The sequence below is a fragment of the Staurois parvus genome, unplaced genomic scaffold (assembly GCF_062004578.1).
Source record: "Staurois parvus isolate SC_StPar_1 unplaced genomic scaffold, SC_StPar_1.0 ptg000447l, whole genome shotgun sequence".
Lineage (NCBI taxonomy): Eukaryota > Metazoa > Chordata > Amphibia > Anura > Ranidae > Staurois > Staurois parvus.
The window spans coordinates 772,472-784,634 of record NW_028318243.1 but is presented as its reverse complement, the minus strand read 5'-3'; the positions used below and the strand labels follow the sequence as shown (position 1 = coordinate 784,634).

General features: G+C 45.5%; 1 protein-coding gene across 2 annotated transcripts in view; it reads right to left on the bottom strand.

Annotated features, from left to right (window-relative positions):
- The window catches only part of LOC149453587 (ecto-ADP-ribosyltransferase 5-like), an 82,968-nt gene that overhangs the window by 40,327 nt on the left and 30,478 nt on the right, over nucleotides 1-12,163 (bottom strand). For both annotated transcript variants that reach the window (XM_089688151.1, XM_089688152.1), the window contains exons 3-4: nucleotides 11,021-11,711; nucleotides 3,596-3,628 (exon numbers count right to left, since the gene is read on the bottom strand). In XM_089688151.1, the coding sequence (XP_089544277.1) occupies nucleotides 3,596-3,628; nucleotides 11,021-11,711 (724 nt within the window). The remainder of the gene's footprint in view (nucleotides 1-3,595; nucleotides 3,629-11,020; nucleotides 11,712-12,163) is intronic.

Here is a 12,163-nt window from a genome sequence, read left to right as displayed (position 1 = left end):
GATCTTGACTTCCCACATGACCCTTTATAAGGCAGAAAATACTCTGACCCTGTCCATGTCTCTATTCTTCGGATTATACCCAATATTGGCATATAACACCATCCAACATGACTCTCCATAAAATAGAAAATATTCTGCTCTTGACTTTCTTTCTACCTTTCTAAATACACCCACTATCGGGATATTACATCTCCAACATGACTCTCCAAGAAGTAGAAAATAAAGTACTCCTGACCCTCTCTCTGCCTTTCTGATTACTTCTACCACCGGGACATCACATCACATCCTCAAACATGACTCTCCAAAAGTTAGCAGATACTTGAAAACACTCTGAGCCTGCCTGCCCATCTCTCTACTGTTCAGATTATATCCAACATTGGGATATCACACCCTCCAATATACTGTAACCCTCTATAAAATAGAAAGAAGGTCAGGAGCAGAATATTTTCTACCTTGCAAGCTACACCCACCATCAAGATACCACGCCTCTAACGTGACCCTCCATAAGATAGAAAATACTCTTCTCCTGACCTTATCTCTACCTTTCTGTTGATGCTAGCACCAGGATATCACACCCTCCAACATGACACTCCATAACCAGTGGTGTATTTAGGTTTCGTGCTGCCCTAGGTAACGCAAAAATCAGCCCCGCCCCCCCATGGAGAGACCCTAACACTGACCAACACCCCCCCCCATGAAGAGAGCCTGACATTGACCAACAACACCCCAGACCCATCCCCACCCGAAAGAGCCTTCCAATACCACCCCCCCACCATACACTTTCCACCCCGTCGCCCCAGCGAGAAAGAGAAGACACTTGCCTTCACAGCTCCAGACATCCCCGGGAACGAGAGTCTGGCTCTGCATACACCATCAAGCAGCTCATAGCCTCTCTTAGATCTCACCTGGTTCCCATGCTGCGTGTGCCCCTTCTTCCATCCCTTCTTCTAGGGCGCGGTGCTGCCCCCTGAAAAATACCGCCCTAGGCAAATGCCTTGTTTGTCTTGTGGTAAATACACCCCTGTCCATAACGTAGGATATACTATGTTTCAGATCTTTTTTTTTCCTTCTAGACCACACAAGAGAAAATTATTTTTGAGAAATTATTTTTCATTAAAAGGATATTGGCCTTCCACCTGACCCCCATAAGGCAGAAAACACACTAAATCTGCACCCCATCTCTCTACTCCTCAGATTATACACAACATTGGGATATCACACCCTCTTAGATGACCCTCCATAACGTAGGAGATACTATGTTTCTGATCCTTTTTTTACCCTCCTGACCACACGAGAAAATTATTTTTTGAGAAATTATTTTTCATTAAAAATTTCAAAAGAATATTGGCCTTTCACCTGACCCTCCTAATGCAGAAAACACACTAAATCTGCATGCCCATCTCTCTACTCCTCAGATTATACTCAACATTGGGATATCAGATCTTCCAATATGACCCTTCATGAAATCGGAAATGTTATGTCTTTCTACCTTTCTAATCACATCCACCAACATGATCCTCCATAAGGTAGAAAGTACTCTGCTCCTGAGCTTCTCTCCACCTTGCTGATAACACTAAGCACCAGGATATCACATCTCCAACATGACCCTCCAAGAAGTAAAAAAAACTCTACTCCTGATCTTCTCTCTACCTTTCTGATTATACTCACCACTGGGATATCTCACCCTCCAACATGATCTCCAATTCTCTACTCCTGGCATTCCCTCTGCCTTTTTGATTACTTCTACAACCAGGATACCATATCTTCTAACATGACCCTCCATAATGTAGAAGATACTTCTGACCTTTTCTTTACCCTCCTGATCACACCATTGAAAATTATTTTTGAGAAATGAATTTTCATTAAATAATATAAAGAACCTTGGCCTCCTACATGTCCCTCATAAGGGAGAAAATACTCTGAACCCATCAATACTCTTTAGATTATACCCAACATCAGAATATCACACCCTTCAACGTGGCCCTCCATATAATAGAAAATACTTTTTTCCTGACCTTCTCTTCACTTTTCTGATTCCCCCATCACCAGGATAACAAATCCTCCGACTTAACCCACCATAAGGTAGAACATACTCTGATCCTGATCTCCAGTATAACTTTCTGGAATATCCCACCCTCCAACATAACCCTCCATAAAGTTGAAAATACTCTTCTCCTGACCTTCTATCTACTTTTCTTGTTACACCCACCCCAAGATATCACACCTCCAACATGACCCTCCAAACGGCAGGAAATACTCTTCTCCTGACCTTCTATTTACTTTTCTTGTTAAACCCACCCCAAGATATCACACCTCCAACATGACCCTCCAAATGGCAGGAAATACTCTTCTCCTGACCTTCTCTCTACTTTTCTAACATCCACCACTGGGATATCACACCTCCAACATGACCCTCTGTAAGATAGATTTACTCTTCTTCTTAAAGTGGAACTTCACCCATAACAACTTGATAAAAAATAATGTTCTTTAGCAAGGAACATCCATTCCTTAATAATAATTATGCTACCAAAATCAGTGTGCGCTATAAATTGCCTCCAGCATTGCTCCTGTTTCTCCTTGCTGGAAGCTGCCATTTTGTTGAATCCTGAGCAGCAGTAAATATTAAGGCTATCAACAGATTGGACTCTATAAATTCAGCACCGTGCCTAAAAATACAGAGCAACTAAACCTGTGCAGAGCAGGGTGAGACAGTGTATCACTGGATTTTAAACAGTATATACACTTATTTGTAATGTTTTACATAGCTAAACCTGCCAAAGGGGCCAGCCTGAAGGCATCTAGCAGAACTTTCTCACTAAAGTTCCACTTTAATATTTCTCTTCTATTACGAGTTGAATAAGTCAGCCTTAGTTACTGAACTCTTAGGAAAGTTTGCTTAAATGTCAACGGTAGAAGGATGTCCAGGAGTTGTGGATATTTTCTGCTTTGTGGAGTGATTCATGCTGTGTGGTCTGGAACCTTGACAAGAGGGCCTTCACATGTGTTTATTGAAGAAATTTCCATTAACTCTTTGGAAACTATGACTGTCATGAGCCTATCCTAAACCAGAAAGCCCGATCTTTGGCCGGATGTGGTTATGTTGATGATGGTAGGGTATGGTGTAGTGAAAACCAGTGTGGGGTGTAGCTCAAATCTTACTAACATTGGCCCTCTTCCTACTGACTCAGAAACTTGATTGTTATGCCCTGGAGCAGTCCTTCTCAACTTTTTCAACACGAAGGAACCCTTGAAATAAATTTCCGGTCTCAGGGAACCTCTGCTAATAATTATTATATCTACAACTCATGATATATTAGTGTGATGGTCAGTGGGAAGAATGCTCCTTACACTTGTGGTCATTGGAAAAAATTACTCTTACAGATGTATAAAAATATCAATGGTGTCAGTGAAACTGTATGAGAGGCAGAAATTGGTCATTGCTCAAGGAACCCCTAGCAAGCTCTGGAGGAACCCTAGGGTTCCATGGAACCCTGGTTGAGAAACCCTGCCCTGGAGGGTGTGTTGGGTTTGCTTTTTGGCAATACAAATAGGTTTATGTAATAAAAAATTAGTAGAGAAGACGGTTGGTACTTACCTCTGCTATACACACATGTATTGGATTTCCCACCTATAAAAACAATGACCAGAAATATTGTTACAAAAATAAATTTGACAATTTATTATGCACATAAACAAAAAAACACCTGCGCTAAAAGAGCTGCTGTACTACACACAATTATGTATTAAACCAAATATCACCCACAATATACAGCGCTTACATACATATAGAAAGTGCAAACAACCCTTATGCATAAAGTGCAATTTCTAATATATAAACACACAACTGCTTAAATGTGTATGTCCTTCAACTCAATACATCTGTCCATAAAGGGCAACAGTTCCTTCATGCAAAAGGGCAAAAACATCTCACTTTTTCCTCCGTGGAAATAAGGTGCTTCATGCAAATCCACCACTTCCAATCACAGTTCTTTGTGCTCCACTACCACCACCACCGTGTACCACCACCACCACTGCTCAGCACTCACCAGACAGCCATGACCTGCTCACTTAAGAGTTGGTCTATATGCGCTTGTTGGTATATGTAAGGTTACCACTCTGGTATATTTCTCCATTACTTCCTGAGTAAGGACCTCGCCAAGGGTATCATGTACACTGCTCAAAAAAATTAAAGGAACACACAAGGAGTACAGCATTAAGTCATCTAAACTCCTGGGACATTGATCTGGTCAGGTAAGTAGCAGAGGGGGTTGTTAATCAGTTTCAGCTGCTTTGGTGGTAATGAAATTAGCAACAGGTGCATCCGATGGGCAACAATGAGGTGACCCCCAAAACAAGAATGGTTTTACAGGTGGAGGCCACTGACATTTTTTTCCTACTCGTCTTTTCTGACTGTTTTTCACTAGTTTTGCATTTGGCTACGGTCAGTGTCACTACTGGTAGCATGAGGCCATACCTGGACCCTACAGAGGTTGCTCAGGCAGTCCCAGCACAGTCTCAAGAGCATGGAGGAGATTCCAGGAGACAAGAGCATGGAGGAGATTCCAGGAGACAAGAGCATGGAGGAGATTCCAGGAGACAAGAGCATGGAGGAGATTCCAGGAGACAGGCAGTTCCTCTAGGAGAGCTGGACAAGGCCGTAGAAGGTCCTTAATGCGGAGCTCCACCCAAAAGGGGAAGTTCCGCTTTAAGGACTGCTCCCCCGCTCCCCATTAAGGATTGGCACCTGTGGGGGGCGGGGGGGGAGTAGGTATCCGAATTTGACAGGTACACGCTCCCACTTCCGGTCCGATCGTAAACAGAAGGTGTCCTCTCTCCCTGTAGTCTTTTGGGACACGTGACAGGTCCCAGAAGACTACAGGACCATTCACAAGGTGCACATGCACATGCTCAGTGGGTACCCGGCTGTGAAGCCGCAAGCTATCACAGCCGGGTGCCCACACTGAAGATGGAATACAGGACAGCCGGTGAAACGGGCTGCGGGGGACACACCACAGGACCGAGGGACAGGTAAGTGGCTGTTTTTTAAAAGTCAGCAGCTACAGTTTTTGTAGCTGCTCACTTTTATTTTTTGACAGCGTGAGTGGAACTGTACTTAAACCCATCATCAGGACCGGTATCTGCTCCTTTGTGCAAGGAGGAACAGGATGAGCACTGCCAGAGCCCTACAAAATGACCTCCAGCAGGCCACTGGTGTGAATGTCTCTGACCACACAATCAGAAACACACACAATAAAATAGCACACAGTTAACCCTTTGATCACCCCACATGTTAACCCCTTCCTGCCCAGTGCCATTAGTACAGTGTCAGTGCTTTTTATTAGCACTGATCACTGTATTAGTGTCACTGGGCATGTCAGTGACACCAAGTCAGTTCCCCCCCAGTGTCAGAATGCCCACCGCAGTCCCGCCATAAGTCGCTGCTCACCGCCATTACTAGTAAAAAAAAATAAAAATTGTACAACCATTTATAAACGCTATAACTTTCACATAAACCGATTAATGTACACGTATTGGATTTTTTTTTTAGCAAAGACACGGAGCAGAATACATTTTGGCCTAAAATTATGAAGAAATTTGATTTTTTAAATTTTTTTATCGGACATGTTAAGTATCAAAAAGTCAAAAATATAGTTTTTTTTTCAAAATTTTCGTTTTTTTTGCTTATAGCACTAAAATAAAAAACACAGAGGCGGTCAAATACCACCGAAAGAAAGCTCAATTTGTGAGAAATAAAGGATGTAAATTTAATTTGAGCGCAGCGTTGCATGACCGCGCAATTGCCAGTTAAAGTAACGCAGCGCCAAAAAATGGCCTGGTCAGGAAGGGGGGAAATCCTCTGGAGGGGGAGGGGTTAAACTAACCAGAACCAGAATCATTTCCTTTTTTTTTTTTTTTTATAAAGTTTTCCTGTTTTCTTAGACTTCATAGAAATGTGAGGATTTTTTTGCCCTTTGTACTATTATTATATCTCTCAGTCTGTTTTTATAACAATATTTTCTCTGAAAGGGGGGGGGGGTAAATCCTCTGGAGGGTAAGTGGTTAATCTCCTCTTTTCAAGAAGAGAATAAATTCAGTGCCTCTAATCAGGGGCGGACTGACAACTCATGGGTCCCCCGGGTAATAGGGGATCATGGGGCCCCTGTGTCCTTGCCCACACTCAAAGCACACCCAAAAAAGCCTATAAAAATGTACCAGGGGCATTTCATGGGGCCCCCCACTGACCCCGGGCCCTCGGGCAGTGCCCGAGTGCTCGAATGGTCAGTCCGCCCCTTCCTCTAATCCAGCGGTTCTCAACCTGGGGGTCGCGACCCCTTTGGGGGTCGAACGACCATTTTCCAGGGGTCGCCTAAGACCATCGGAAAACACATATTTCCGATGGTCTTAGGAACCGAGACACCGCTCCTGTCTCCGGCGATGTGTGGGCGGGATATGCTGCCCCTGTCACCGCCTCCTCGCCGCTGATTGGCCACCGGAACTGTAGCTCAGGAGAGGCACACAGGCGGCCAATCACCGGCGAGGAGGTGGAGCTTGGAGAGGAGGAGCCGAGCGGCAGCGCGCGGAGATGAAAGAAGATCGATGGAGCTGCAGGAGTGAGTGAAGAGAGAGGCCAGAGAAGGAAGACAGCTGACAGGTAAGTGCAAATTTTGCTGCTGTAGCCAGGTATGCAGACTGTAGATGGGAGAGGGAGAGAGCGAGCCCAGGCTGGAGCAGGAGTCAGCAAGGTAAGTATCATTGGTGTCAGTGGGAGGGATAGTGCCCCATCATTTGTGTCACTAATACCAACGATGGGGCACTATTCCTCCCCCCACTGACACCAACGATGGGGCACTATTCCTCCCCCCACTGACACCAACGATGGGGCACTATTCCTCCCCCCTACTGACACCAACGATGGGGCACTATTCCTCCCCCCTACTGACACCAACGATGGGGCACTATTCCTCCTCCCACTGACACCAAGAATGGGGCACTATTCTTCCCCCCACTGACACCAAGAATGGGGCACTATTCCTCCCCCCACTGACACCAACGATGGGGCACTATTCCTCCCCCCACTGACACCAACGATGGGGCACTATTCCTCCCCCCACTGACACCAACGATGGGGCACTATTCCTCCCCCCACTGACACCAACGATGGGGCACTATTCCTCCCCCCACTGACACCAACGATGGGGCACTATTCCTCCCCCCACTGACACCAACGATGGGGCACTATTCCTCCCCCCACTGACACCAACGATGGGGCACTATTCCTCCCACTGACACCCACAATGGGGCACTATTCCTCCCAATGACACCCACAATGGGGCACTATTCCTCCCCCTGGCACCCACAATGGGGCACTATTCCTCCCACTGACACCCACAATGGGGCACTATTCCTCCCACTGACACCCACAATGGGGCACTATTCCTCCCACTGATGCCAATGATGGGGCACTATTCCTCCCACTGATGCCAATGATGGGGCACTATTCCTCCCACTGACACCAATGATGGAGCACTATTCCTCCCACTGATACCAATGATGGGGCACTATTCCTCCCACTGATACCAATGATTGTACACTATTCCTCCCACTGACGCTAATGATGGAGCACTATTCCTCCCACTGACACCAATGATGGGGCACTATTCCTCCCACTGATACCAATGATTGTACACTATTCCTCCCACTGACGCTAATGATGGAGCACTATTCCTCCCACTGACACCAATGATGGGGCACTATTCCTCCCACTGATACCAATGATGGGGCACTATTCCTCCCACTGATACCAATGATGGGGCACTATTCCTCCCACTGATACCAATGATGGGGCACTATTCCTCCCACTGACACCAATGATGGGGCACTATTCCTTCCACTGATACCAATGATGGGGCACTATTCCTCCCACTGATACCAATGATGGGGCACTATTCCTCCCACTGACACCAATGATGGGGCACTATTCCTTCCACTGATACCAATGATGGGGCACTATTCCTCCCACTGATACCAATGATGGGGCACTATTCCTCCCACTGACACCAATGATGGGGCACTATTCCTCCCACTGATACCAATGATGGGGCACTATTCCCCCCACTGATACCAATGATGGGGCACTATTCCTCCCACTGACACCAATGATGGGGCACTATTCCTCCCACTGACACCAATGATGGGACACTATTCCTCCCACTGACACCAATGATGGGGCACTATTCCTCCCACTGACACCAATGATGGGGCACTATTCCTCCCACTGACACCAATGATGGGACACTATTCCTCCCACTGACGCCAATGATGGGACACTATTCCTCCCACTGATGCCAATGATGGGGCACTATTCCTCCCACTGATACTAATGATGGGGCACTATTCCTCCCACTGACACCAATGATGGGGCACTATTCCTCCCACTGACGCCAATGATTGTACACTATTCCTCCCACTGACGCCAATGATGGAGCACTATTCCTCCCACTGATGCCAATGATGGGGCACTATTCCTCCCACTGACACCAATGATGGGGCACTATTCCTCCCACTGATACCAATGATGGGGCACTATTCCTCCCACTGATACCAATGATGGGGCATTATTCCTCCCACTGATACCAATGATGGGGCACTATTCCCCCCACTGATACCAATGATGGGGCACTATTCCTCCCACTGACACCAATGATGGGGCACTATTCCTCCCACTGACACCAATGATGGGACACTATTCCTCCCACTGACACCAATGATGGGGCACTATTCCTCCCACTGATACCAATGATGGGGCATTATTCCTCCCACTGATACCAATGATGGGGCACTATTCCTCCCACTGATACCAATGATGGGGCACTATTCCTCCCACTGATACCAATGATGGGGCACTATTCCTCCCACTGATACCAATGATGGGGCACTATTCCTCCCACTGACACCAATGATGGGGCACTATTCCTCCCACTGATACCAATGATGGGGTACTATTCCCCCCACTGATACCAATGATGGGGCACTATTTCCCCCACTGATACCAATGATGGGACACTATTCCTCCCACTGACACCAATGATGGGACGCTATTCCTCCCACTGACACCAATGATGGGACGCTATTCCTCCCACTGACACCAATGATGGGACACTATTCCTCCCACTGACACCAATGATGGGGCGCTATTCCTCCCACTGATACCAACGATGGGACACTATTCATCCCACTGACATCAGTGATGGGGCGCTAGTCCTCCCACTGCAAAATTACAGTTATGAAGTAGCAACGAAAATAATTTTATGGTTGGGGGTCACCACAACATGAGGAACTGTATTAAGGGGTCACGGCATTAGAAAGGTTGAGAACCACTGCTCTAATCTTTCCTCATAGCTGATCTCCTCCATGCCTCTTATCAGTTTGGTTGCCCTTCTCTGTACTTTCTCTAGTTCTCCAATGTTCTTTTTCCTTCATAGTCTTTGAAGCAAGTCAGCAATAGCCGGCAATAAATTTATATTTTGAGTTTGTTTTGTTTTAATTCAATTTGAATTCTATTCAAATTTCAGACGAATTTCATTTCCTGCTTTCAGATTTGGTAAAATTTGTTACAGTCGTAATTCAGAAATTTGGATACATCCAAATCTCTGAACAAGGTAAATTTTGTCTGAATTTCTGTTTGGAACTGAACGAACTGCACGTCTAATTTGATTCGACTTTGCTAAGGCTGGCATTAACGTGAACTTCGCTCTGCTCTTTAACAAAAAAAAAATGCGTAAAACCAAAATAAAATGAAGTCAAAACCATTATAACTCTTCATTAACCACTTCCAGTCCGGACACTTTCCCCCCCTTCCAGTCCGGACACTTTCCCCCCCTTCCAGTCCGGACACTTTCCCCCCCTTCCAGTCCGGACACTTTCCCTCTTTCCAGTCCGGACACTTTCACCCCCTTCCAGTCCGGACACTTTCACCCCCTTCCAGTCCGGACACTTTCACCCCCTTTCAATCCGGACACTTTCCCCCCCTTCCAGCCCCGACACTTTCCCCCCTTCCTGTCCATGCCAATTTTCAGCTTTCAGTGCTATCACAATTTGAATGACAATTGCGCGGTCATGCAACACTGTACCCAGATGAATTTTTTATCATTTTTTTGAGACAGATAAAGCTTTATTTTGGTGGTATTTAATCACCACCGGGATTTTTTTTTTCTGCTATGTAAATTTTGAAAAAAGTGTTTTTCTTATAAAATTTTGCAAATAAATATTTCATCATAAATCTTGGCCATAATTTATTCTGTTATCTTTTTAGTAAGAAAAAAAAATAGTTTATAACCAAAAATTATAATTTTTAAACTCTTTTTTACTTTTTTGTTTTATTTTTTAATATTAATATTTATTTATTTTTACATACTGTCACCCTAGCAGTACTGAATCACCATGGTGACACTCTACTACTTGTGGGGGGGTGATGAAGATTTTTTTTTTTTACACTGATTGCTTTTACACCCATAAAGGCTGTAAAAGCAATCATTTCTCTTTCTCTCTGGCTGCATTCTTGCAGCCATTGAGAAATATTGTGTGAGCTGTGATTGGTCACAGCTTGTTACATGGTACAAGGCTGTTGTGGATGGCCCTGTACCATGTGATCTCTGTGATCATTCACAGATTTCACACGTAGTAAGCAATGATGTTAGAAGTGACATCTTGCTTACTACTCATGTTATCACTGATTGGCCAATCAGTTATCACATGATCGGGACCTCGCACAGAGGTCCCATCCGATGATCGGTGTTCCACTGTGTCTGGAGGACACAGCGGGCTCCGGAACACCCAGGGAGCGCGCACAAGCAGGGGGCGGGGAGGCCGTTTATAAACGGCCACCCGACCCTGCACTGCCACCGTCCGGCCGTTTTTATACAACGGCTGGACGGGAGGTGGTTAATGAGACAGAACTTCTTGAAGCAGATGGAGCCCACACCGAGCCTAAAAACGTTGGCAAAAGCCCAAATTTACTGACCTTTTTGTAAGAAGTCACAGTTGTAGTAATGACATCTGGCTTTTGTCGTTTTAAGGACAAATCTGCTTTCGCCATAATCCCTGGTAAAGTGGGTCACTTCAAAGACCTCATCTACCGGTATAAGAACCTCCTCTTCCCCTGGATAAGAGGATAAATTGTGTATGTCCGCCCCAAAGCAGGTGCTTATGTTGAAGAAAGTCCCCGTCCCAAAGTTCTCTGCTACCGTTTGGTTCCTGGAGGAAGAGGTGAACTGTCCAAATCGGATTGTCTCCCCGATATGCTCAGGTAACAGACGTACCCTGTTTATCCCTCTGTACACAGGCGATGGACAGTCCACCTTCAGGAGGTTCATGGCTCGGGTCATAAAGAAATGCAGGGAATGGTAGTTGAAATCTTCCCGGTCGTAATTCCTCACAGCTTCATTAAAATCAGAATAGACCGTGTCATTGGAGTAAATGATAATGGCAACTCCATACTCATCCCGGAAACCATCAGGGATTTCTTCGCTTAGATACTCTTTGTTTTCGTTCCATGCCTCCATTGCGAAATCCCAGGCAAGACTAAAATCAGGGTTAGCTTCTTTTTCTTGCTCAAGTAGGTAGGATTTGATTGCATTGTCCATTTCCCATTCGCAGCCTTCATACTGGTCATCAAAGGCATTGCTGTTCATAGTTAGAGGACAGCTGGGGGCCTGCAATGATAAGAATAGACAAGATATGAATACAGTCATGGGAAGAACATATGAACACCATGCAGAGTCCTGGTAGGAACTGAATGTAGGACCAATGGAGCAAAGAGATTAGTGAACGACATCCCAACCATTACATCTGGGCTCCTTGCCCTACAAAGGACCTGCATGGGGTCCCTGTGTTTGTGCAGGCTTCCTCTAGATCAGTGGTTCTCAACCTTCCTAATGCCGGGACCCTTTAATACAGTTCCTCATGTTGTGGTGACTCTCAATCATAAAATTATTGCAAAACAGTCGAACATTTTGCACCTTGGTCAATTGACTGAAGGAATTTGATGGGAACGGAAGTTAATCTGATTGCCAATTGGATCTGATAGTAAAATTGAAGTGTGTATTGCCAGTATTCCCCCCCTACCCCCCCAGGGATATCAGTCATCTCCCACACCAAGTTGTCT